This window comes from Macrotis lagotis, chromosome 7 (genome assembly GCF_037893015.1).
Source record: "Macrotis lagotis isolate mMagLag1 chromosome 7, bilby.v1.9.chrom.fasta, whole genome shotgun sequence".
NCBI classification, from domain to species: domain Eukaryota; kingdom Metazoa; phylum Chordata; class Mammalia; order Peramelemorphia; family Peramelidae; genus Macrotis; species Macrotis lagotis.
The window spans coordinates 66720410-66746026 of record NC_133664.1 but is presented as its reverse complement, the minus strand read 5'-3'; the positions used below and the strand labels follow the sequence as shown (position 1 = coordinate 66746026).

Sequence of the window (25617 nt, the reverse complement as noted above, 5' to 3'; positions counted from 1 at the left end):
CAGCTGGCTTCTGCTGTATGCTCTAAATTAACAATGCCTTTCTTAAAATGTGGTGTCCAGGACTGAATCTGAATACAATAATCCATATATGGTCTGACCAGGGCAAAACAGAGAGGGGAGACTACCTCCTTCCTTGCAGAAAGTATGCCTCTCAATTAGACTCAGATTCCATTAACTCTTTGGACTGGCATATCACACTTCAAGATGGAACCAATGTTATCAATGACCCTATTCTCCCTGAAGTTGGGCTCAGCAATCATATAAATGGGTTTTCCACCACTACCTCCACCCTTTACAGGGTATACCATGATTTGAGCACCACTTTTATCACTTCAAAAGACTTGAAACATTGCCTCCAAATATAATGTTTATCCAAAGTCTCTCAACCATATGTGAAGCATCAGAAGCCATTGAAAATTCAAATATGGAGAATTAGTTTCCCAAAACGAAAACTAAAGAGTGCAAACTCTTTAAAGCCTTTAAAGCACTCTCTAGACTACCCACAAAGCTTTCTTTATTAAATGTCTTGTTTCTGTTAGTTGCTGATTTAGCTAAGTCCACACAGGATTACAGAAAGAGAAACAACTCACTTCTTGTAGAAAATACAATCTTTCCCCCAATGGCAAGAAGAAAATTCTGACGCCTAAAAATTCTTCATTCTATTTGCCTTCAGAGCTTATTGACTTTGCCTCTCCTGGTATTTTGCAGTCTAGGAATAGCTTCGAATTACCCAACTTCCTCCCTTGCTTAAACCCCTCTATTTGAGTCTCTTTGAGCAAGTCACGCCCATTTAAGCAGAAAACATTTGAGTTGGGTGAGGAAGCAGTTCAGTCCAGTTCAGGTAGCAAGTTTCAATGAATATAATTTACATAACATTTCCCCTTGCAAAACACAAGAGGGAATGAAAATGTTATAAATTTGGAAGCAGGACAGAAAGGTAAAGTTAATTTCCTCTTTACCAAGGACATCTTTTAAATCAAGCTGATATTTAAATGTCTATCATCTTAGATTCTATGCTAAAAGGTCTTATTAAGTAGGATGATTTTTCCATTATCCAGCCTCATTCTGATGCTGTCCTAGGGGACCTATGTTGAGGGACCACTTTATAGGTCAAACAGTCCTATAATGAGTTCCTTTCATTACTTCAGTAACTAAACCCGTTTGGATGAGGTCCAAGATGGAGCTGCATTATGCCGGATTCTAGAGTGAATAGCATGAACATATCATTATGGTTAGTCAGCTCTACTGATCTATGCTTCCTGTCCAGGTGGGGGTCCCTTGGAGAGTAACTTGCCAGGTGACACCTGCCTCACAGACTGACCTACCTAGGTCAGTGCTTTCTGCTAATGATGCAGAATACAGGACAGTGTAAAGACTGCTAGTCTAGACAAATGGAGAACTGGGTTCTAGTTCTACTTCTGGCACTAATTTGCTATAGGGTCACAGGCAGGCTAATTAATCTCTCTGGTCCAGTTCATTCCTGTGGAAAATGAATGGTTTGGGTGCAATGATCTTGAAGGTCTAACTCCAAATCCTACATTTCTAGTGGCTTGAAATAGGATTCCTTTCAACCTCAAGTGAGCATAAGCTGAAAAAAATTCCATCCCTTAACACCAGCTGTTTTTTTGTATAAAAATATTCATATATAATGTTTCTCTTAGTTTCTATTTATCCCTTCCCCCACCAAACAGTCCAGTATGGAATTTATAAGGGAAGGTACAAAGGAAGAGACACATCTAGTACATGTAGGCTCACTCCCCACCCCATAAACTGAGTGCAAGCCCAAGTCAGGTTCAATCTCTTTGTCAGACTGTTTTCTGGAGACCTGCAATTTTATGTCCACATATTTACTATAGCAAAGTCTTGGAGAATTAGACACACTATACACACACACAAACACACACACACACACACCTTAAATAACCTCAAAATCCTATCATTCTACTGATTTTTGGTATTGGGCTGCTCAAATGTCCTGATTAGGAAGGATCCAGACTGCCCTACAGAACATTCAGTTTTGAACTCATCACAGCACACATGATAAAAAAAAATGTTTTATATATATATATATATATATATATATATATATATTATGAATATACATTACATTGAATCTATAGAACCTAGAGAGACATGCTTTATAAGCAGTCTTCTTTAGCATTCTTGCTTCATTTATCTCAGGGAGCTATTAGATTGAGAAGAGCAAACAGGTTGGGCAGCAGTTTTTGAGAGAAAGCAAATTTTTTTTCTATTAAAAAAAAGTAAAATCAGTCTTTAATTTTTAAAAAGAACTATACTCACAAGTTCCCTGATGATTTCTGAGTAGTTCTCTAGGGATGGGATGAGCCTGTCTCTGTAATTTAGTTAGTCTAGGGAAGGCCTAAGGAAGAAGTTGCCTTCCACCAAAGTAGAGCCAGCATCGTCTCTTTTGTCAGATCAGAAGTGTCAAACCCAGAGTCACAATGTAGGAAGATAAATAAAAATACAAATCATAAAAATAAATAAACTAAAAATAAACTAAAAATATAAGAATTTTTTAAAATTGTCAATATGGAGCCTCAAGGATCCATTTCCATTTGAGTTTGATACCACTGATCCTAGAAGATTAAATGATTTGCCCCGAGCCACAAACCAGTATATGTTCTAGGCAAGTTTTTAAATTTTTTAAAAAGTTTTATCTATGTTTTGTTTTTACATTACAGACATATACAGCTCACTCCTACTGTTTGAGCAGCCTCTTTGTAAAAGAGTAAAACAACAAGGTAAATTTAACAATTCAGGGATCTCATTTGGAAATGCATGCAATATTCTATATTTGTAGCACTGCTCCCAACTCTATTCTTAAATTTTAACATAAATCTATGTTCTCTCTCTCCCACTCCCCACTCTGCTGGGAGGAAAAAAAGAAAAACAAATTTCTTCCAACAAATATGTATGATTAAGCAAAACAAAATTCCTAATGGTTGTCTATGAAAACATGAACCCATTACTTCTCTTAATGGATAGCATGTTTTATCATCAGTCCTCTGGAATCATGAGTGGTCATTGTATTGAACACAGCTTCTATATCCAGTTCTCTATCACATTATTCTAAGTCCTAGAAAATTCACAATAAAGACATGTTTTTAAAATTAGGTTGACCACTAAGGATGACACAGCAGAGATTGCTAGAATACCAGCAGGACCCAGAGTCCACAGGATGGGAAGATATTCCTGGGGAAGAGTAGGACTTAAATGGTTACTGTTTGACTGACCTTCACAAAAGGGAAGAAGCTATATAAAAGGATCTCAGGCTCATATTTCCTAGTGTTGAAGGAAGCTCAGTTGCACCTAAAAGAAATAGGACTTTGACTTGTATCATATACAACAAAGTATATCATCTTTATAATGATAACTGACATCTGTGAAGAGCTGTTTGACTGTTTGACCTAAGCTATCCCTGATTTTCACAATTTCTGTTGCTCTTTAGTTGTTTTCAGTTGTGTTTGACTCTCTGTGACCCTGTCTGGGATTTTCTTGGTAGAGGTACTGGAGTGCTTTGCCATTTTCTTCTCCAGCTTATTTTACACATGAGAAAACTGAGGCAAGTAAGAGGTTAAGTGACTTGCCCAGGGTCACACAGTTGATAAGTATTTAAGGCCAGATTTGAGCTCAGGAAGATAAGTCTTCTCAATTCTATCCCTCTTTACTCTATCCACTATACTATCTACGTGGCAACCACAACAATAACATCTTCAATCCTCAATCAATCTTTGATCCTTCATCCTCACAATATTCTTGAGCAATAGAGTAATATTTTATTGATAAAGAAAATGAAAGTCAGGTAAAGTAAGCTGCCATGGTCATATAGGTACTGTATGCCTAGGACAGGACTTAATCGCAGCTCTTCTTAATTTGGGTTATTCACTGGAAAGTCGAAAGCTGAAGCTTAAAAGCTTGGGTCACAATGGCGCAGCTAGGTGGCACAGTAGATAAGAGCACTGGTCCTGGAGTCAGTCAATTGCCTAATTGTGTGACCTTGGGCATTGTCTTAAATAAAATTTTTTTAAAATTTGATCACATATCCAGAAGATGGGACTTGTTGGAAAAGGTCCTAAGGTTGGGAAAGAGTGAAGGCAGAAGGAAGAGGGATATTGGAGGATGAGATGGATAAATAGTGTCATAGGAACAAGGAACATGAACCTGGACAGACTTCTCTCTCTAGAGAGAAAGGATAAATGGGCCTGGTGAGTTGCGGTCCAGGAGTCATGAAGAATTGGATGTGATAGGACAACAGCAACAACTCCCTACCACCTAAGTATTCTCACCTCTATTCTCTTCCCCATTCAAACAATCGTTTATATTACTCCCAGATTTACCTTACTCTCTCTGTTATACTACTGCTCAAAGATAATCAAATGGGTCCCTAATATCTACTAAGAAAATTTCAAATCACTCTATTGCACATTCAACATTCTCCACAATCTGATTCCAACCAGTTTACCATTTTATTCCATACTAATTCCTTTTGATAATGTTTGTCCTTCATTTGGAGACCACTACATCAGGGGAGATGATGCCATGACATCCACACAAATTGGATTTGAAGGTGATCTATGTTGAATCACCAGCCTTTTCTCCTCCAGAGTCATCTGAGTCCAGTGAACAGAAATGAATGATGACTGGAGATGACCCTGAATGGGAGGCAGTCAGGGTTAAGTGATTTGCCCAAAGTTAAACAGTGTCTGAGGCTGGATTTGAATTCAGGTCCTCCTGACTTCAAGGTTGGTGCTTACCCATTGTGCCATCTGGTTGCCCTCCTACATCCTAACAACATAAAGCTCACTTTCCCAAATATAGACTCTATCTTCCTATGGGTAATTACTGCATCATATCTTATTTTGTACAGCAGCTATTTGTGACTTTCACAAATCCTGTTCTGATGCTTCATGATAGTGGTAGGGAGACTCTGTATTCTCACAGGTTCCAGAGAGATCATATTTAAAAGGCTTCAATATGGTACTGGCAATAACCTATGGATATTTTTGAAGATGAAAAGTTCAGTTTCCTCATCTATGAAACTGATTTAAAAAAACAGAAAATAAAGGTTTCTAATATGAAACTATGATGTAGCGGAAAGAGTGCCAAGGTCAGAGTCAGGAAGATTTAAGTTCAAATCCATCCTCAGATATTTACTGGCTTATGTGACCCTAGTAAAGTCACTTGGGTTCTGTGGTGTCTCAGTTTTCTCATCTGTAAAATGGGGATAATAATAGTAACCACATCCCAGGATTGTTGTGAGCATCAAAAGAGATGATTATTGTAAAAGCAATTAGAATAATTGCCAAAATATAGTAATTGCTGTATAGTCACACTATCAAACTGTTAGAGAAAAGATCAAAATCAATACCAAACTAAAATAATGAAAATGAAGATATGATGTATAAATTGAAAAAAATCAAACTTGAATGGTTTAAATACAATTTGCTGCCAAAGTGTGAGTACTTAGAACTGCCACTGATGTAGGCTATCATCATTTCCTAGAGCAGGCACCACAACAAGGAGGCCAAAAGAGTCTAGAAACAGTCTTAGCTGGAAAATATTTAACCTTCTTGCCAGGTGGGGATGTATGGCAGCCAAGGGTAACACCAGTTTATAAAGTCTTATGGATGAGGATGGTAAAAGACTATGAATAATATCACTTCATAAAGCATTAAAGAACAGTGAAAAAACCAAGTTTATGAAAAGCTTGGCAAGAAATTCAAATCATACAGAAAGTATTTCAGGTTGAAACTGGATAGAAGCCAATAAACAGATAAATTTTTTTTTTAAATGACAGAGTCTTTCCTAACAAATTCTTTTATCATCAATGGTAGTGTAAAAAAAAGTACTATTGTGTATTTTTATTTGTTCCAGAGTATATAGGTACATACAAATTTATAGAAATTACAAATTATGTAAACAGAAAATTCAATGGACAAATCCAATTGTCTTTCAACTACAGATTTCTTGTTCCTTTAACAGGTTGCTCCATATTCTAACTCTACCTTTTGACTGGTGGTCTTCTTCCCTACCTCAGGAAACTCTAAAGTTTCCTAATCTTTTATAGCATCAAATTTAAAATCCCTTGCTTGACCTCCCTTCCTTCCCTTTCTTCCTTCCTATTCTTTCTCCCTCCCTTCCTCTCTTTCTCTCTCCCTCTCCCTCTCCCTTCCTTCTTCTCCCTTTCTGTCTTTCTTTCCTTCCTTCCTTCTGCAATGGAGTTAAGTGACTGACCCTAGGTTACACAGAAGTAAGTATCAAATGTCTGAGATCAGATTTCAACAGTGGATAGCACTGAGACTGAACTCCAGAAGAGCAGAGTTCAAATATGTCCTCAGACACATAGTAGCTGTGTGATGTTGAGCAAGGCATTTAGACATCTGTATGACTCTGTTTCCTCAACTGTAAAATAATAAAATTGGGTTGCTGTGAAGATAGAAATGAGATAACATTTAAAGCACAACTTAATGTTATTACTATTTCATGCCCCCACAGCTATCAAAGATAAAGGGAAAGGACTTCTATGTACAAGAAAAATTTAAGCAGCACCTTTTGTACTTAGCAAAGAACTGGAAACATAATAGATGATCTCCAACTGGGTTACGGCTAAACATATTGAGGAATATAAATGTAATGAAATATTTTCCCATAATAAATTATAAATTTGACATGTTTAGCAAAACATGGGTAGGGTTGAACAAATGAATAGAGTGAAATAAGACAATGCTAATAAGACAGAATTAACTTCACACCTCTGATCAAAGTCAGGAACAAGTGATTTCAAAAGCTGATCAAACACATTTGCTACCTTTTAAATGGAAAGGTAATAAAAGACTAGAGAGGCAAAAAGATTTTTGTAATCACAGGTATGAACAACCTGGACTGGGAGAGAACATCAATATAAACATATTTTTAATGCATAGAAGAGTGGAAGGGAATATTTATATAGTGCCTGCTGTGTTAGGCACTCTCCTAATATTACTTGTTCTTCACAAGAACCTGCAAAGGAGGTGTTATTATTATGTCTAGTTTATAATTTAGGAAACTGAAGTAAACTGGCTTGCTTAAGAGTCACACAACCAGAAAATATCCATGGTCAAATATGAATTCAGGGCTAGACTAGACTAAGTACATATATACAGAGAAAGTTCATGGGAAAGAATATAAAGAATATTAAGGAATCCCTTCTCAAGCTATTTGAAAGAGGGATAAATATCAAAAGCTGGGGGGGAAGGGAAATCAAGAAATTTATCAAAGATGATGATTGAGAAAACTATTACTCAATTATATGACTTTTCATTTCTCTATGGAAATAATGTGCATATTTATTATGAGAACAGGCAGATTTTTCCAAATGGTATTTTATGGCAGATTGCTTCTTTATGGTCATATAATTGATTGAAAGATGCAGAGTACATAGAATTACAGTGCTTATTGTTTCATGATGATGGTGTTTGTCCTTTGTACTTCTCAAGACCATGACATCAGGGAGATGATGCCATGCATGACAAGCACATGGATTGGATTTGAGTGGCCAGATTTGAATCAGGACAGCTGGAGATGGCCTTAGAAGCAAGGCAGTCAGGGTGAAGTGACAGGACTGGGGCAACTAGGTCGTGCAGGGGATAGAGGCCCAACCCTGTAATCAGGACTTGAGCTAAAATCTCACATACTTGACACTTAACTAGCTGTGTGACCTTGGGCTCATTTATTGACTAGTACAAGGTGCTGTCTCTCACCATGTATTAAATGAATTTAAAGATGTTTAATATGTATTAAAACAATAAAACATTCTTTGAGAGATGAAACAGGGATGATTTTATTTAATGACCCTGTAGTTACTTATATCCAATTGAACCTGTGAAGTATCCTACCCCCAGGCAAGAATGCAGTAAATCCCTGCCCCCAAGCACAAGAAAAACACCATCAACAAAACAATAAATCCCTGCATTAGCCTAAAAGAACTGAGTCATTTGAGCTACTATCCCCCCATCTAAATTTCTTCAATAACCTCATCTCTCTACAATCCCTGATAATCTCATATCTACACTTTTCCTGGGGTAAATTGTTTCCTTTTGGGAGGCCAACCTGCTCTTAGGGAGCATGATCCCCCAAATAAATGCCTGCACTTGAATTTGAAGATGGCCTGAGATTTTGAATGCTTTCAGGACATCTTGCAACCCACCTCATTGTACCTCTATATGACAGGGAACAAAAACTAAGTCAAGGGCAAGTGAGAGGTGTTCATGCTGTCCTAAGGATTCCTGTGTGTCTCATTGACTTCCGTTTTAAAATATCATTAGGGGCAGCTAGGTGGCACAGTCGATAGAGCATCAGCCTGGGAGTCAGGAGCACTTGAGTTCAGATTCAGCCTCAGACACTTAATAATTGCCTAGCTATGTGACCATGGGCAAGTCACTTAACTCCGTTGCCTTAAATAAAAAAAAAATTTTTAATGTAATTAAATATTGCATTTTTGTTTATTTTGTTAACTATTTCCCAATTCCATTTGATTCTTATGCTCTAGATGATTCTTTTTTCCAGGTTACATTTTATTGAACCGTATACCATTGAAAATCTTACTGAGGCTGAAGGCACATGCCTGTAATACCTGTTATTTGGGAGTCTAAGCTTATGCTCAGGAGTTTTGAGCTGCATAGAAGATCAAAAATAGGATGTTTGCACTAAGTCCAGCACCAAAACAGTGAATCCCAAGAATTGTGGGCCAGCAAGTCACCTAAAGATGGGAATACTGGCCCATATCAGAAATGGAGCAGGATAAAATCCTTTTGTCAGTCCTAAGAGGGATAGACTCTGTTAGTGGTTGATGAACTTCCAACCTGGATGAGGCAGGGAAATTCAATTTTAAAAACAAAACAAAAAACACAATAGAATGTCTTAAATGTGATCCATAATCAATCAAAAGCATTTAATACAGATTACACACACAGGAAAGAAAAGTGGACAAAGCATGTTTATTATCCAGGGTATGAGACATAGTGTTGGGCAGAGAAACCATTCATAGCACTGATAAATATATACATCTTTAAAAGGCACTGCAACAGACAGACTAGAAGAAAAAAAGGGAAATAACAGAGGTTATTTCCTTTGAGAAATTGCCTGATGCTTTAAATGATCTCAAGCTGCTCCATGAAACAAAAGACCATCTTTTTTAATACCAATATTCTTCCAGTGAGATTATGAGTCATGGAATAGCAGCTTCCAAAGAGTTAGATGGAAATATAAGAGATGAACTGGACACCCACTTGAAAAATGGATGTTCTGGGAGGAGCTTTCCATTTCACCCTTTAATCTAAGTGGTGAATACCAGGGCTAATATGATCCTGCAGGATGATGAGGTTCCTAGAGATATGATGGAGAAGTCCAAAGAAGTGGAGCCAGGTAAGAAAAGACAAAAGCCACAGAATTAGTGTTAAAAATTCTTTAATGGAACCTTAAAACAGTAAATCTTGCCTGTGTTACAGATTATTTTCCTTGTCATCCAATTGTTTCCAAACCACCACCAACATTTGATATTAGAATGCAAACCATTTCTCAACTAAGTCAGACACAAGTGCATATTCTCATTTGCATTCTGTTCACTCCCCTTTTATCCTATAAACTTACCTCATTAGCTTCATAATCATGCTTGTGTTCTTCTAGTACAAATGCCTGCCTATTGTTATGAAAAAAAGTCACTTGTATCAATCAGAATGGTATTATTATTATATATTTGACAAGTATTGAATATAAAAATGAAAATTTTGCAGAAATTCTTTCTTATAAAATTATAGCAGCCCAATGGATCATGAAATAAAAACAGGAAATATATGAAAAAGGAATGCTGAAAGATATGCTAATAAGGATTCTCAAAATATTCATTCAGGGGACGGCTAGGTGGTGCAGTGGATAAAGCACCAGCCCTGGAGTCAGGAGTACCTGGGTTCAAATCTGGTCTCCGACACTTGGTAATTGCCTAGCTGTGTGGCCTTGGGCAAGCCACTTAACCCCATTTGCCTTGCAAAAAACCTAAAAAAACCCCAATATTCATTCACATCTAGCACAATGGCTATTAGGAAATTGGCGTAGTTATTTGGTAGGTCACAATTCCAAAATATAATGTCCAAAATATCTATATTGCAAAAAAAGGAGATATGAAGAATTCATTGAATTTGGTTATTTCTTGGAAATAATGAATATTTATAACTGAGATATGGAATTTGTGGAAAAGTCTTACAAATAGGAGCATAACACGTTCTTTTTTGTCTTCATATTTTCAATCAAAACATGAAAACTATGCTTATAAACTTGATTTTTTTAGGTAGAAAAAACATCTGAAAATAATATTTATTTCTGTGAGCAAGAAAGTAGAAAAGTAATCAAAGTATATTCAATTTCAAAAATATGGAGAAACTCATACTGAATATTTAATTTTGTCATAAGTCAAAGCAATGTCAAGTGTGTCTGGAGATGATTGAAAACTTAAGAGAAGCTGCTTATTTCTACAATACAATGTCTCATTGGATACATGATATATTCAATAATGTTGAATCAATTACAGAAGAGGTTAAAAAGTTATATTTGTACTTTTCAATTAGATAACTGATGTTTGTAATCTAGTAACTTTAATTATATTTATAAGATAACTACTTGATGGTAAGGTTTGGAAGATGATATGCTATTTTGTCATCAGTTAACATGATGTGCAATTGAGAAAGGCATTTTTAATCCAACTGATTCACACTTAGAAGGAAAATTGGTCAAGTTGTTCCTCTTGTGGTATATACACACAGGGAGCAAAATTGATGAATGAGAAATTTGGGATCATTGTTTTGAATACTAAGAAAATTAACATAAATATATATAGTCACACTGTAGCATACACAGAAATGTTTTGGCATCAAAAGGACACCATAACAAAAATTATCAATTTTATAAAATCCAAACCCACTAACTCTCAGGGTTTTGTCTTTTTTTTAGCATTTTTTGCAGATAGGCAGTAAACATGTAAGACAAGACTTCTAAGCTCTCTCATAATAGAATTATTACATATCCATCAGAACTTAGAGATACTGAAGATGCGGCATAACTACAAAAATTAGTATACTTAGGAAATAACTTTTCAAATTTTTCAAAAATTAGCAAACTCAACACATCATCACGGGATGCAAATACAAACACATTCAATGTTTAGGACAAAGTAAAAAAAAGTATGATAAAGAAACAAGTTTGGAACTGCCCAGTTGAAAGCAGTACATTACATGATTCCTGAAAATGAACTGTCTTTGGATTAGGTTATTGAAAAAAGATGTATGAAATTTTTAGAAGTGACACTCAATGAGTTGGGAGTACCTGGGTTCAAATTCGGCCTCAGACACTTGATAATTGCCTGTGTGGTCTTGGGCAAGCCTCTTAACCCCATTGCCTTGCAAAAATTGCACTTGGAATTGCCAATGAACTAGACTGTGCTCTCCTGATTCATCTGCTATGTCTTTTACTTTACCGACTGATGAATTAACAATGGGATGAAAAAGAAATTTTAATTGACACATTAATGGATTTTGAACAATGAACATTTGAAAATGAAACCATGTACATTTTTGACTAAAAACAAAAATGAATTTCCCTTTCTCAGCAAGAGAGCTTATAAAAATTCTCCTACCATTTTCTTCTACATATTTGTGTGTGAGCATTTTCATTTTATTCTTGTTTTAAATAAACTCAGTGCAGAACCATATTTAAGACTGTATTTATCTGGTATGGGGCCAGTGACATAAAAATTAAATTTACATATGATTATTATATCAAAAATCTTCTGATCTATATTTCATTTAAAAATTTATAAAAAGAAACTGCATATGGAGTCATAAAGATAATAGTAAGCATATGAAGTCCAGTGGGATTGCTTTTTAAAATTCTTCCAGAATGTCTCAAGTTTTAAAAAATGTGTAATTATTTTTTAGAATTGTATGCTATAAGGGCGGCTAGGTGGCGCAGTGGATAAAGCACTGGCCCTGGAGTCAGGAGTACCTGGGTTCAAATCGGTCTCAAACACTTAGTAATTATTTAGCTGTGTGGCCTTGGGCAAGCCACTTAACCCCATTGCCTTGCAAAAACTTAAAAAAAAATTGTATACTATAATTAACACTATAGGTAGGAAAAATTGTTTTATGATTTTAATTACAAAATATAAAATATTAATTTGGAGCTTTGAGGCAAAAGTTATCATTGTAGTTTTTGTAACCCTTTAAAGAATAAATATGAAAGATTAAGAGTAATATATAAAACTACCCTGGTTGGGGGGGGAGTTCACAACACATTTTATTGTTGAAAGGGGTTCACAGAACAAAAATTGCTGGGAACCAATGAACCATGTTTTCCACCCAACTCTGTATGATATGAAGTATTCAAGTATACAAAAGAATGTCATGTGAAAGAGGGTTGGAGGAATGAGTGAAAATTGAAAATTTAGGCTTGACATCAGGAAAAACTTCCTATAAATGAACTCTCCAAGGACAATGGACTACCTTAAGAAAGAATGAGGTTCTCTTCAATGGAACTCTTCACACAGAGGCCAGATGATGATTTACTAGGTGTGATTTCTTTATCCAGCATGGGTTACAGTAGTAGCTACATAAATCTCCTCCTACTCTAAAATTCTGTGATTCTGAATGAAATTCGTAATTTATATTTTTACTGTATTTTCACTGTGTGACCTTAGGTCCAATTCCTACCTCTGGCTATTTGATTCTGGAGCAGGTAACTTCTAGACAACTCTCTAAGACTGTAAATTGCTGATAAGATGCTATCCTGCCTTGAAAGAGGGAGTTTTCTCATTTGGGAGTTCCTTATGAGAATGAAATAGAGTTAGTCTTTATCGTCTACACAAGACTCTCTTATCTCTTGGCTCCTGATACTTTCTTTGGCTCCCCGCAAGCTTGCCTCATGGCTTCCTTCATGTCCCAACCAAAATTCTATCTTCTATACATGGAAAACTAGCCCAACCTTTCTTAATTTTAGTGTCTTCATTCTTTTAATTGTTGTTCAGTTCTTTCAGTCATGTTCTACTCTTCATGACCTTTTGAGCACATGCACAAAATCTAGTCTGTAGTAATGCTTAACAAATATTTTTGACTGGTGACATAATTTTGTTTTTATCCCACCTTACCTATCTTTGTTTCCATCTTCTTTTTAAAAATCTAAATGGGGGGTGGCTAGGTGGCCGCAGTGGATAGAGTGCCAGCCCAGGAGTTGGGAGTACCTGGGTTCAAATCCAGCCTCAGACACTTGATAATTACCTGGCTGTGTGGCCTTGGGCAAACCACTTAACCCCATTGCCTTGCAAAAAAAAATCCCTAAAAATCTAAATGGGTTAGAGTTTCCTGTGTATTTACATAGGCAACTTCTCTTTAGACAAGTTCCCCCTTTCCTTCTGATTAAAATGGTTTATTTCTTCATAATTTCAACCCCAAAAGCACTCTGTATCCATTCCAGGGTTTTCTTTACCTATAAAAATTTTAGACCATGGCATCCTCTCTCTCCATTCTCTGAACCCTTTAAAATCTGTTCTCCAATAATCTACAGCACATGTCAAATCAGACATGGTTTACTTCTACTTCTCTATCACAATGTTCTAAGTCGAAGTGACCCCTTCAGTCAATTTCAACAAACATTTATCAAGTTTCGGTTAACTGGGTGTAGTTAGTAGCAAGTGAGATATGTCATACCTGCCATTTTAGTCATCACATTAATTCACCAACATCTTCAGCTCATTTGTAAATGCAGTTGAACTACAGAACCTGAGATCTCTTTCATCTATAAATCTATAAAATGAGGAAATATATATAAACATGGAGACATGTGTGTGTTTGTGTGTGTACACAAATAAATATAATACAATGGGGAAATTAGGAGATGGCATTTGAACTCCTTAAAAGGAGCTAAGAATCCTAAGAGACATAGGTGAGGGAAAGTATTTCAAACATTGTAGCACAGTCTATAAAAAAGGTAGAGATAGCAAGCAGGTCAGTCTTACCAAAATATGTCAATTATAAGAGACCAGTGAGCCTGTATTCCCAGTCATTCTAACATTAGTTATTTTCCCTTTTGGTCATATTTGAAAACTGCAAAATTGTTTTAATGTGCATTTTTCTGTTAGTGGTATGGAATATGTTTTTAAATGGTAGTTGTTTGGATTTGAGAACAGCCTGTTCATAGCCTTTGACCACTTATCTTTTGGAAAATTGTTATCATTTAAACATACTTATCAATTCCTTATATATCTTAAACATCAGGCCTTTACTAGAGAGATGCAGCAATTTTTTTTTTATTGTTTCCCTTCTAATCTTAGCTATATTTTGTTGGGAAATTTTTCCATTTTAAATAATTAAAATTGTCCATTTCTTTGATACTCCCCCTTCTCTGTTCATGAACTTCTCCCCTTTATCTAACTATAAAAAGTTTTCACCTCCTCTAATTTAAGTGATCTTTTTTTTTATTTGTCATGTATCTGTTTGTAAAGTATTGTAGATGGTATAAGGTGTTGGTCTAAATCTAATATCTGCCAGCCTGTTTCTAGTTCCTCCATCCATTTTAGGTCAATAGTGAATCCTTACTCCAGTTTTCAGTTTTACCTAACTCTACCCCACTGTATTCGTTTTTTTCTCTATGTTGAATACCTAATATGGTCTACTGATCTTGCTATAAGTTACCACCTTCCTTGCTTCCTACTTTTTTTCATTATTTCCCATGAGAATCAAGTTATTTGATTTCTATAGATGAATTGTTTTTTCTTAGCTCTCTAAAGTAATTTTATTAATTTGGTAGTCACAATTTCAACAATAATGAATATAAAGGCTAGCATTTATAAAGTGTTTTAAATTTTCTTTTAGTTATACTTAACAAATATCTCATTGATTCTCAAACAACTCTGGGAGGGAAATGTGGTTATTATCCCCATTTTACAAATAAATAAACTGAAGAACAGAGATAGTGAGTTGTCCTGGGTCATACAACTTAGGGATCTGGGTCTGGATTTGAATTCAGGTCTTTCTGACTCCATGCCCAGTATCCTATCCATGGTGCCATCTAGGTCCTTATCATAGAATAATTTAGGTAGTAAGCATGGTTCAACACGAGCAATTAATACTTTCCATTTATGTTAATATTTCTATAGTGTTTTGAAGCTGCATCTATAATTCCTATTTTATAAATTGTTTATTTTGGATGGACTCTTCTATCTCTTCCAACTAAGTTTTGTTGATAACAAACAGGCTTATGATTCATGTGGGTTTATTTTATATCCTGCTATTTTGCTGAAGCTATAGTTTCAATTTTTTTTTTATCTCTCTAGGGTTCTCCAGGTTAAATCATATCATCTGCAAAATGAAAATTTTGCTTACTAACTATTGAAATTTGAGCAAAGGAGTGACATCAGACCTGTGCTTTAGAAGAATCACTTTGACAATTATGTAAAGGATGAATTAAAGAATGGAAACTAGATCAATTAGAAAGTTATTGCTTTCTTGTCTTTCAAGATGAGAGATTAAGAGAACCTGAATTAAGGTAGTACCTGTCTAAGTGGAGATTAGAGGAAAGATGTGGAATGTGGAGGTGGAATAGGCAAGATTTGGGAACTGATTTGATATGGGAGGGAAATGATCGTAGATTGAGAATAACTTCTACACTGGAAGCCTGAATAACAAAATCGGTAGAGTTCTTGATAAAAGCAGAGTTAGGAAGGGCTAAGTTTAAAGGGACAAGGTAGAAATGTCCATTAAAGAGCTGAGAACATGAACAAGAAGTTCAAGAAGAATTTCAAGAAAAAATTTGGGAGTCATCTTCAGTGAGTCCTACATAGAGTCACCGAGAAAGAAATGGAATAATGATCCTCCCAAAAAAGACTAAAGATTGATCTCACAGACAAGAGAACTACAATCGAATGTTATCGTGAAAATCCAGGATAGATAAAAGTATGCTATTAATAATTAGAAAGGTGTTTAGGAGTATGAAAATGCTGCAGAGAGGTAAAGGATAAGGACTGAAAATTGAATTTAATATTTACAACATCAATGGTAAACTTGAAGAAAGCAGTTCAATTAAGTAGTGGAGAAAGAAGCCAGACTGCAAAGACTTGAGAAGTGAGTGGAAAGTGATTAAGGGGGAAGAAAGGAGTGCTCTTTCTCTATCCCTAAACCCAGTATTAACAGGTAAAGAAATGAGACAGCCTAAGGAATAGTGAAATCAAAGTGGAAGCTTTTTAAAGATGGAGAACATGTGGGCATATTTGTATGTAGCAAAGAATGAGAAGGGATAGGGAGAGACTGAAAGGGATAAGGTTAAGAATATATGTGGAGGAATTAGTGTTGGGAACTTCATCCTTGGAGTTGAAACAGATAGGAAAGAGGATGAGAGGATGTGAGGTATAAAAGTGTGGAAAGGAGGGAGCTTGAAAGATATGACTCAATTTTTTTCAATGATGTGTGAGGTAAAAATTCACTGATGTTAAAAGGGAGAAATGGTGTAGATGATTTGGGGGCAGAAGACATTTGGATCAAATATGGGAAGAATTGATCAGGCAAAAGTAATAATAAAAATAACAATAATGTGATTTACATAACACTTTTAAGCCTTGCAAGGCACTTTACAAATATTGTCTCATTTGAACCTCACAACAACCCTGGAATTAAGTGCTATAATTATTCTCATTTTACAGATGAGGAAGCTGAGGTAGAGAGGGTGCGTAACTTTTCCAGGGTCACACAGTTGGGGAATAAAGTTAGATTTGAACTCAAATCCTGAAGTCAGGTATCCTGACTCCAGGATCCAGCACTAATCGAGATTAGATAATAAATTAGTGGTAGGTCATTCAAGATGGTAGTATGACTTCCTCCTTGACGAGCATTCAGCAGCACCCAATCAATAGTCATATAGTATGACACTTATAAAGGCATAAATGACAACAGAATAAAAAAGCAAGGATTTCTAGGGTAAAAGATAATTTAACTCAAGATTAAGATTTTGAAGAAAGAACAATTAGACTGGATTAAGGGTGACAGCCTAGGAAAACAAATTCTGAAGGCTGAAGGGAGAATGGAAAATAAGTTCCTGTTATTTCCACATCTAACAGTCTATATCCCTCACTGTTGTTCAATAAGGTCCAAGGATGAAATTATCATTGAGGCAAGTCAAGAAGTTATTAGCTACTCTGCTTTTGGAGGGAGGAAGACAAAGATTCTAGTATATGTACAGATCACTGACCAATACCATATCATGCCTTCTTGCTAGGTTTTTTTTTATCTATTTCCCAAACTATCCAGATCACCTATAAAATATTCCAGTGACCTGCTTCTGCCTTCACTGATCTTTACCTCAAATGCTTTCCACCACATTCACTCTTCTGATTCCTGGACTTTCTTACAAGCTTATTTAACATTGATTGTAAATATTAACCCCCTCACTCAAAACAGTTTGACTGATTTAAGTCTTAAGCAATATTTTTACAATTCATTTACATAACACTTTAAAAACTGATAAAGCCTTTCCTACCAATAACCTTGTGAAGTAAGCAGTGTATTACATCATTTACAAATGAGGTCACTGGGGCTAAAAGATTAAGTGGCAGGGCCAGGCCTCCAACGGCTCTTGGGTCACATTCACCCACACACACATACCCAACATAACTGCCATCATTATCAAATTCTAATAGCAAGAAAATTAATTTGTAATAGTAGAATTTAGTTTTTAAAAGTAAAATTTATAAGGATTTAAAGGGAAAAAACTGGTCAGACTACTAAACTAAAAAGAAATCTATACCAATTCTTATTTTATAGATAGGGAAATCAAGAGCTAGAGATGTTAGTTGATTTGCCCAAGGTTAGTTAAACAGTAGAAGAAACAGACTTTTAGTCAATATGCCAAAGTCTCAGTTATCAGTGAATTTGCTCCTTCGAAGAACATCTGTTCAATACACCATGTATTTACTGGCATAGTTCACATCCATCAACACTAGGTCCAGACGTGGTGTCATTGTTGGGCAATATCATGCCTTCTGACTAAGGACATAGTTAAGGATGGCAGAGCCAGACTCTGATGAAGAACACAATAACAGAATTGTCATCTAATGTGAAACATTTGGAGAAAAGAGTCTGTTAGAATTAAAATGCATTCAATATCCAGGAATCAAAATCACTGACCAATTTAGCTTTTAAAGTTTAGTGGAAAATGAAATGCAATTTGGAATCCTTTATTTTAACTGTTTCCAGAAAACAGCAATCCTTTTCTCTTCCCATCCCCAGAAAAGAAAAAATCTCTGCCTGCAATCTAAATTTCTAAGCCCCCAAACACCCTTCAAAGGGGGAAGAGGGAATGAAAAATTTTGATTGAAAAAATGCTTCCTCAAATTCAGTTTTTAAAAGTGCTATAGGCCCTTCTATTACTCTGTATCACTACTACTCACTCCCCTATCCCCCAAAAAAACCTTTATAAAAAAGTTATAACCACGGAAAAGAAAGCATCCCCTTCCCCAAAATACAGGATCAATTGTTTTCATTTTTCCCACACTCAACACAATCAACCACTGTGAATGTTGAACTGTAATTGGATGCTGAAGGCTGTTGTGAGGTCTCCTTATTGACATCAGCATCAGCCAATCAGTTCAGAACAACAGAAAGATTTAGATGAAATAAAAAAGGTATTACCCTGCTCATCTCTTGCCAAGAAAGATTCCAAGGAAATAGGTGACAAGGGAGCAGAGGCTGGCGAAAGTACAGTCTGTATGAGTTAGGAGAGTTCTCTTTTCATTCTGCTCTCCCAAAAGGCCAGGAGTCTGGGTTCCCAGGTTACTAAAGAGTTGCTGCCACCACATGGAAAGATGAAAAAGTCCCAAAGTAATTTTGCAGTCATGTTTTAAATCTTTGCCCTTTAAAAAAAAAGTGGTTCTTAAGGAGACATTTAAAAAAAATATTTTAAAAGTTTTCTGAGTTTCTGTGATTTTTTTTTTCTAAAGCAATTCTGAGTTCCACTTTTTTTTTTGAAACATTCAAAACAATTTTGTGGCCATTAATCCAAAAGCAATAGTAGGTTTTACAAGGTTCCTTAGCAAGCATCTTCACTCTCAAAACATATCTCCCAAAACACTTACTTCAAGAAAACGCATAATGTGGTTAGGACCTCAAACTACAGCTCAGCCTAATGAAATCTCATTTACTAACACCAAATGCAGGGTTCTGGGGTGTGCTACAAACTTAGTAGCAAACCAGACCTTTTAGAGACAAACTAGTTCAATATCAACAGTACTTCTGACCTCCCACGCCCAACCTGATTGCAACATGCTCATTGTTTGAATAAAGTTACTCTTCTCAATTTTTTTGTCCTCCCCACATTCCCTGAAATTTTGGGAGAAGCTGTGGCTCCAACAGGGGAGATGGGTTGGCACATAATCTGAGTGATGAGGTCACTGCCAGGAAGCCTCTATCTCTAACTGGCAATCCATGGCAATGTGTTCCTCTGCTCAGTGTCTTAGTTTGATGCACAGGAGCCACCCACAAAGCTCTAAGTATAGTATAGCACTACTTTCCAAACTTGAGATGCTTGGCCAGAGAAAGGGCATTCGTTAATCTCAACTGCAAATGAGTTTGACATGTTTTTCAGATGCATGTGAAACTACTTTGGGTAAATCTATCTCCTAAAAGTGAATTATGTTTTCTTTCGTCATCTATACCAAACCTACTAATGTCAGAGTAAATCTGTCTTATTCAGTCTTGATATTTCATGTTCCAATTAAAGTTAGCCATCCTGTGATTATTCCAAGTGGAAGATCAAAAAATCAATGTGAGTTCAATTTTCTTCTATACCATTCCAGAACCTTCCTATTATCAAATACAGGAGGAGAAATTATGTACTTTACCAATGTCATGGTTCTATAGTTTAATTCACATTAGTAAAGAGCAAAAAATGAGGGGAAATATATAAATGTCAAATGGACTGAGAACATCACAACAATCTAGCACATGCCTACCCATGGGTTATCAAGTCAGCAAGGACTTATCTGTGTCCCCACTGTATGTGTGTATACTTTATTGTGCTATGCGTCTTATACAAAGATCTCATTTTTCAGATTACTTGATTTAGTCTAGAGAGATGGAACAAACATGGAATCCTAGTAGTACTGGCTTATCTGATTCAGTTTCTAAGGATAATAGAAGTCCAAAAAGAACTGAACACTGGTCTAGTGTATAAACCAGAGGTCTCACTGGAAACTGAGTTTTTAGAAAGATCACAAATAGACTTGTTTTATTGCATTTTTAAGTAAGGTGTTTTCAACCTTGCTTTTCCATATCTTTTAAAGTCAATGTGACTACACACAGACAGGAGTTGGATCTTGCATTTTCTATGTAAAATAGGAATAATGAATTCACTGGGCTATCCTGAAAAAAAAAGTGTTTTGAGGGTATCAAAACTGCTATATAATGAATCACCACAATGGACTCTAGGTAAGTCACAGAAATATCATCAAAGGTTGGAAAGAACCTTCTACTCTTATATGTAATTATAAAGGAGATTAACATTACCTTTTGGATAAAGTGCAAATGAAATGGATTTTCTGAATTCAAATTCTACCCTGCCTCTTTTCATCCATCAAATTCAAACTGACAAAATATATGGACACGTGAAAAATACACACATACAAATAATTCTTTATTGGCACCCTCCCTACTTACAGTCCTATCCTGTCAGCTCCATCTACATTCCAAAACTATAGCCAAGGTCATAGATCAAAAATGTCCTATCGGCATTCATTTTTATGAAACTCATGCCACCTTCCTAGGTTCTTGGTTACTAAGGAGGTTTCATTTTGTCTTTAAGCTATTGATCAATTAGGGTACAACTCTCCAAGAACTATACTTGAACTCCAATTAGGATCTTTTACTTTTGATCTCAATGACCCTTAGAGGAAAACATTTTTCTCCTCTACCCCTCCCCACTTCCTTTTTCCTTTGGAGTTACTTAGGGTTAAGTGACTTGCCTAAAGTCACCCAGCTAGTGTCTGAGGCCAGATTTGAACTGAGGTCCTCCTGACTCCACCGGCAGTGTTTTATCCACAGCACAACCTAAATGCCCCATCACTTTCTTTTTGCAGGACTGCCATCTCATCCTCATCTTTGGTGAGAGAAGCCACAATTTCAGATAACTATAAAAAGCTATAGAGTGGGAGGAGGGAAGTAAGTTTGGGAGAAAAATTGCAAAACTCAAATAAAGTATTTTTTAAAAAGCTATAAATCCCTTATCCATTTTTTAGATTTGGCTGGGACCTTCAAGTACCTTTCCAAGACCTAATACTTTGAATTAATTTCCAATAATTCTCTTCCCACTTCAACTTTTCTATAGGAAAGATTCATTAGAAGAACAAAAAATTTATTAAAACTTCCCAACTTCCATCTGCTTTTTCTTGCTTTTGATGCCAAATTATCTTGGATGCCAGTGAAGTCACTTCTTATGGCCTGATGGGAAAGAGTAATGACATGAGAAAACCAAATTGGCTGTTTCTCCCAGCTCTGTAACTGTGTATGAGTCACAATCTTCTTGGGAGCAGTTAGGTATCACAGTGACTAGAGCACTGGCCCTGGAATCACGGAGACCCGAGTTCAAATCCAGCCCAGAAACTTAATATTTACTTAGTTGTGTGACCTTGAGCAAGCTACTTAACCCTATTGGCTTTGCCAAAAAAGTCCAATCTTCTTTGGACTTCTTTCTTTACCTCTAAAAGGAGAAAATGGGAAGAGATGACCTCCAAGGGCCTTTCCATGAGGTGAAGAGCTTGATCCTTAGGCCAACCAGCTCAGATAGACTTGAAATAATATTTGTACCAGACACTAATCAAGGATAAATTATCTTCATTAGCAAGCATGCCAGAACATTTTAGCACAGAGGTAGCTTATCCTAATGATAGCCTCATATATGAAGAGTAATATTACTTCATTCCATTATAATTATTATTCATTTATTATATGTATCAATAACAATTAGTAAATACTCATATAAGTAACCCAACAGTCAACTTATAATCTATCAGTGTACAGGAATTATTTCTTCAACTACTTCATTATAGATTCATTGTGCTGTAAACCAAGATACTATGAATGTACCCTTAATTTTTTATTAAACTTCTACATAAAGTAATCTCAGTGTGATTAAGAAACCAATCCATGGGTGGCTAGGTGGCATAGTGGATAGAGCACTGGCCTTGAAGTCAGGAATACCTGAGTTTAAATCCAGCCTCAGACACTTCATAATTACCTAGTTGTATGGCCCTGGGCAAGCCACTTAACCCCACTGCCTTGGGAAAAAAAAAAGAAACCAATCCAGTATGGATACAAGATTATACTTAAGTTTTGGGGTTTTTTTTGGCACTGTGCATTCATGCAATTTAAACTAATACCTGTAGTTTTGAAAAAAGGACACTTAGATTTGAAAATAGTTAAATACTTAATCCTAAACCTTCAATCTGAAACTCAATGCAAAGTCTTAATATGTGATATAAAAATATCAACACAGAGGTTTTCTTTTGACTATATCCATGAGTGATCCTAGACAACATCTCCTTTTGATATTAAAAGATTGTATTTTAATAAATGCTTTTGATGCTAAAGATGGGGATACTGTAAATATGATTCTAAGAATAGTGAGATACTAAATTCTTAGTTTAAACAATTTGTCAAAGTGATCAGAAAAATGGATTCCTAAATATTAAATTATGTTAAAAGCAAAACACTGTAACTCAGAAAAAGTTCATCACTATAATCAAAATCACTGACATTATCTGATATTTGGAAATAGGAAAATGTACATAACCTGCACCAGTACATTGGGGAAAAGCAGGCTATGAATTATTTATTTTTTTTTAAATTGGAAAAGGTTACAATATAAATGGTCTTTAAAATAAACAGCTTATAAAAGTTATATGATGCCATTAGTAAATAATATGCATCTGCTAAATTCTGCCAATTAGGACAAAAACCAAGTCTACAAAAAGATTGTAGTTACAGTTCTTAAAGGAGCAAGAAGAAATAAAAAAAATCATGTCAACACATGTACTATATAAAAAATGCAGTAATACTTAGAACTAAAGTTTTAATGGAACATGAACAAATTAGAAGTACACATCTGGATCTACCGTCTGCCAACATTAATGATAGATACAATATTCAGTTAAAAACCCACCCAGTATAAATAATGCTCTCTGGCATATGTAAACAAAGAAGAATGTGACGTTTTAGGTAAAGAGAATGCATCTGAGAGACCAGGTGGTAGTGAAATCTACTCTTTAAAAAAATACACCCATTATGATGTTGAACTATATAAAATGTTCAAGAGCTCTAAATTCATATGTACAATAAATTTCAAAGACAAGAATACCAGTTACTGTCATCTATTATGGTAATTGATTTTAAAGGGGAAATAACTTTTATTTTGGCATAAAATAGCAGAAAGTAATATGAAATAAACTTATATCTATATAAAAAATATACAAGTATACCATAGCAAGAGGTTAGAAAACTGAATACTTTGGAAAAGATTTATTAGTCTGTACAAGTTAGTTTTGATAAACCATTGCTACTTGTTACAGTAAATTTAAGATTTTCATTGCAACAGTATTTCCCCACACATCAGAATCCAGAAGCTATAGAATGCCTTTTCTCAAACTGTCACTTCATGCTTTTCTCCCTGACCCCCAAACATATAGAAATAAGGTTCAGAATATCAACAGCTATTTAAAGCAATCATATGATACATAGCTTCATAACATTAAACAAGCTACAGTTGAGATACTTGGACAAACACTACCAACACTTAAGAAAAAGTGTTGGTTTTAAAATGTGCTAAGTACTATATGAACAAGTCACAATGAACACACTAATTTCATATCCCTCTGGAAACAAAGTGGGGGGAAAAAACTTGACTGTCACTGCCAGACACTGCATTATAAAATCTGCAGTGCAAAAAGTACATTGACTCTAACAGATATATATACACATATATATCTCACAGGATTAAAACTCCAGTTAAGCAACTGAGCTATTCATTGAAGTGAATTAAAAAGTAGGTCCCAATTGTGTTATTTCACTGCTAGCATCATTAGACAAATGCAGGTGACTATAAATTGGCTTTAGCCATAATGAGTCGAGTTTTTGCTAAATACCCCCCAAAAAATTAAAAAAAAAGAAATCTGTAACATTAGCTTCCTAGAGAAGCCATAAGAACATGCTGTTAAACCTGCAAAGGAATTCATCAGGAATAGATCTGTTACACTTATTAACTCCCAGTATTTCCAGGAATTTTACAAAGCAAACCAATAATCAGACAAAATTAACTAAAAGGAGATCAAAATGCAGACAGACAGTTTTACAACAGATATTTGTTGGATGGATAAAAAAAAATACATGATGAATGTAGGTCATAAAATCGAGTGCACTTTGTAATGCACACCCATTTTATGTTCCATAAAAGACTGAAGGTTGCAATTTGTGCATGCTTACCATAAACATTTTTACCTGGGAGAGCTGATGAGTGTTTTCTTATAAATGTTCATCGCCATGATACAAAACAAATATGTGCAAACTGCAAGGTCCCTAAAATAGCAGTTAAGGAATTTCTATACAGAAAGATGACACTATCTGATCAAAAACGCCAAAGCTCGACCTTCCCAGAGTTTATAACATAGAACAATATCCTCCACAAGCTCCTCCGTGGCTCTCCTCCCTGTGGGACAGCCTTACGCCTTTATTCTGGTTCTCACTTTCCCATAGTCCAGGGGTTTGAATGATCTTTTCCACAAGTTCTTCAAAGGCACACTGTACACCATCACAGGTTTTTGCACTAGCCTCTAAAACATGGGGGGGAAAAATAATATTCATTTCTCTTAAAAAAAAAAAAGAAAAATAAGCCCTTGGAAGTAACATACAACTTTCTATTTCTGTATTACCAAATTTTGTTGAAAATTACTTTGGTATTAAGTCATCTTCCCAAGGCTTATTGTCACACCAGTAATATTTCCCACAGGTAGACTCTCATTAATCTTTTCAGACACACCTCTCAAAATTGGATCATAAAAATAACTGATATCAGCCAAGGTTCATAAGCTGTATTATACTTAATGGTCAATAATTCATACTGAATTCTAATCTAAAAGAAATCCTGGATATTACACAGTCTTGATTGCAGAGAGAGAAATAACTTGCCTTTGAGTTTTTCATTATATGTAGTTTTAGTTAAGAGAGATGATTTAATAGTGGCTGGTTCATTTAAACTCATTCAAGCTTTCCTTATAAGAAGGTTTCAATTATAGTGCAAAAGGAATATAAAAGTAATCTAATATTACATTTGGTGTTTTAATGCTAAGTAAAAAAAAATAAACTAGGTACTAGAATTTAACAAAATAAAAAAATTCACACAATTTAGTATGTAAAATTAAAGGTGATTTAAACACAAAAACTGGCAAAATCAGAAGTTAATTCAGGAAATAAAATCCTAGGAATTTTCTGTCAATCACTGGAATTCTGATTCAAATATTTGAAAGAATTAAATGCCTATATTTAA

At 35.4% G+C, this 25617-nt stretch overlaps 1 protein-coding gene across 1 annotated transcript in view; it reads right to left on the bottom strand.

The window, feature by feature from the left end:
• Nucleotides 1-2179: 2179 nt before the first annotated feature.
• RAB18 (RAB18, member RAS oncogene family) overlaps nucleotides 2180-25617 on the bottom strand; it is a 61490-nt gene continuing 38052 nt past the window's right edge. Inside the window, exon 7 of the mRNA XM_074193046.1 lies at nucleotides 2180-24904. Within this exon, the coding sequence (XP_074049147.1) occupies nucleotides 24732-24904 (173 nt within the window). The 3' untranslated portion in view covers nucleotides 2180-24731. The remainder of the gene's footprint in view (nucleotides 24905-25617) is intronic.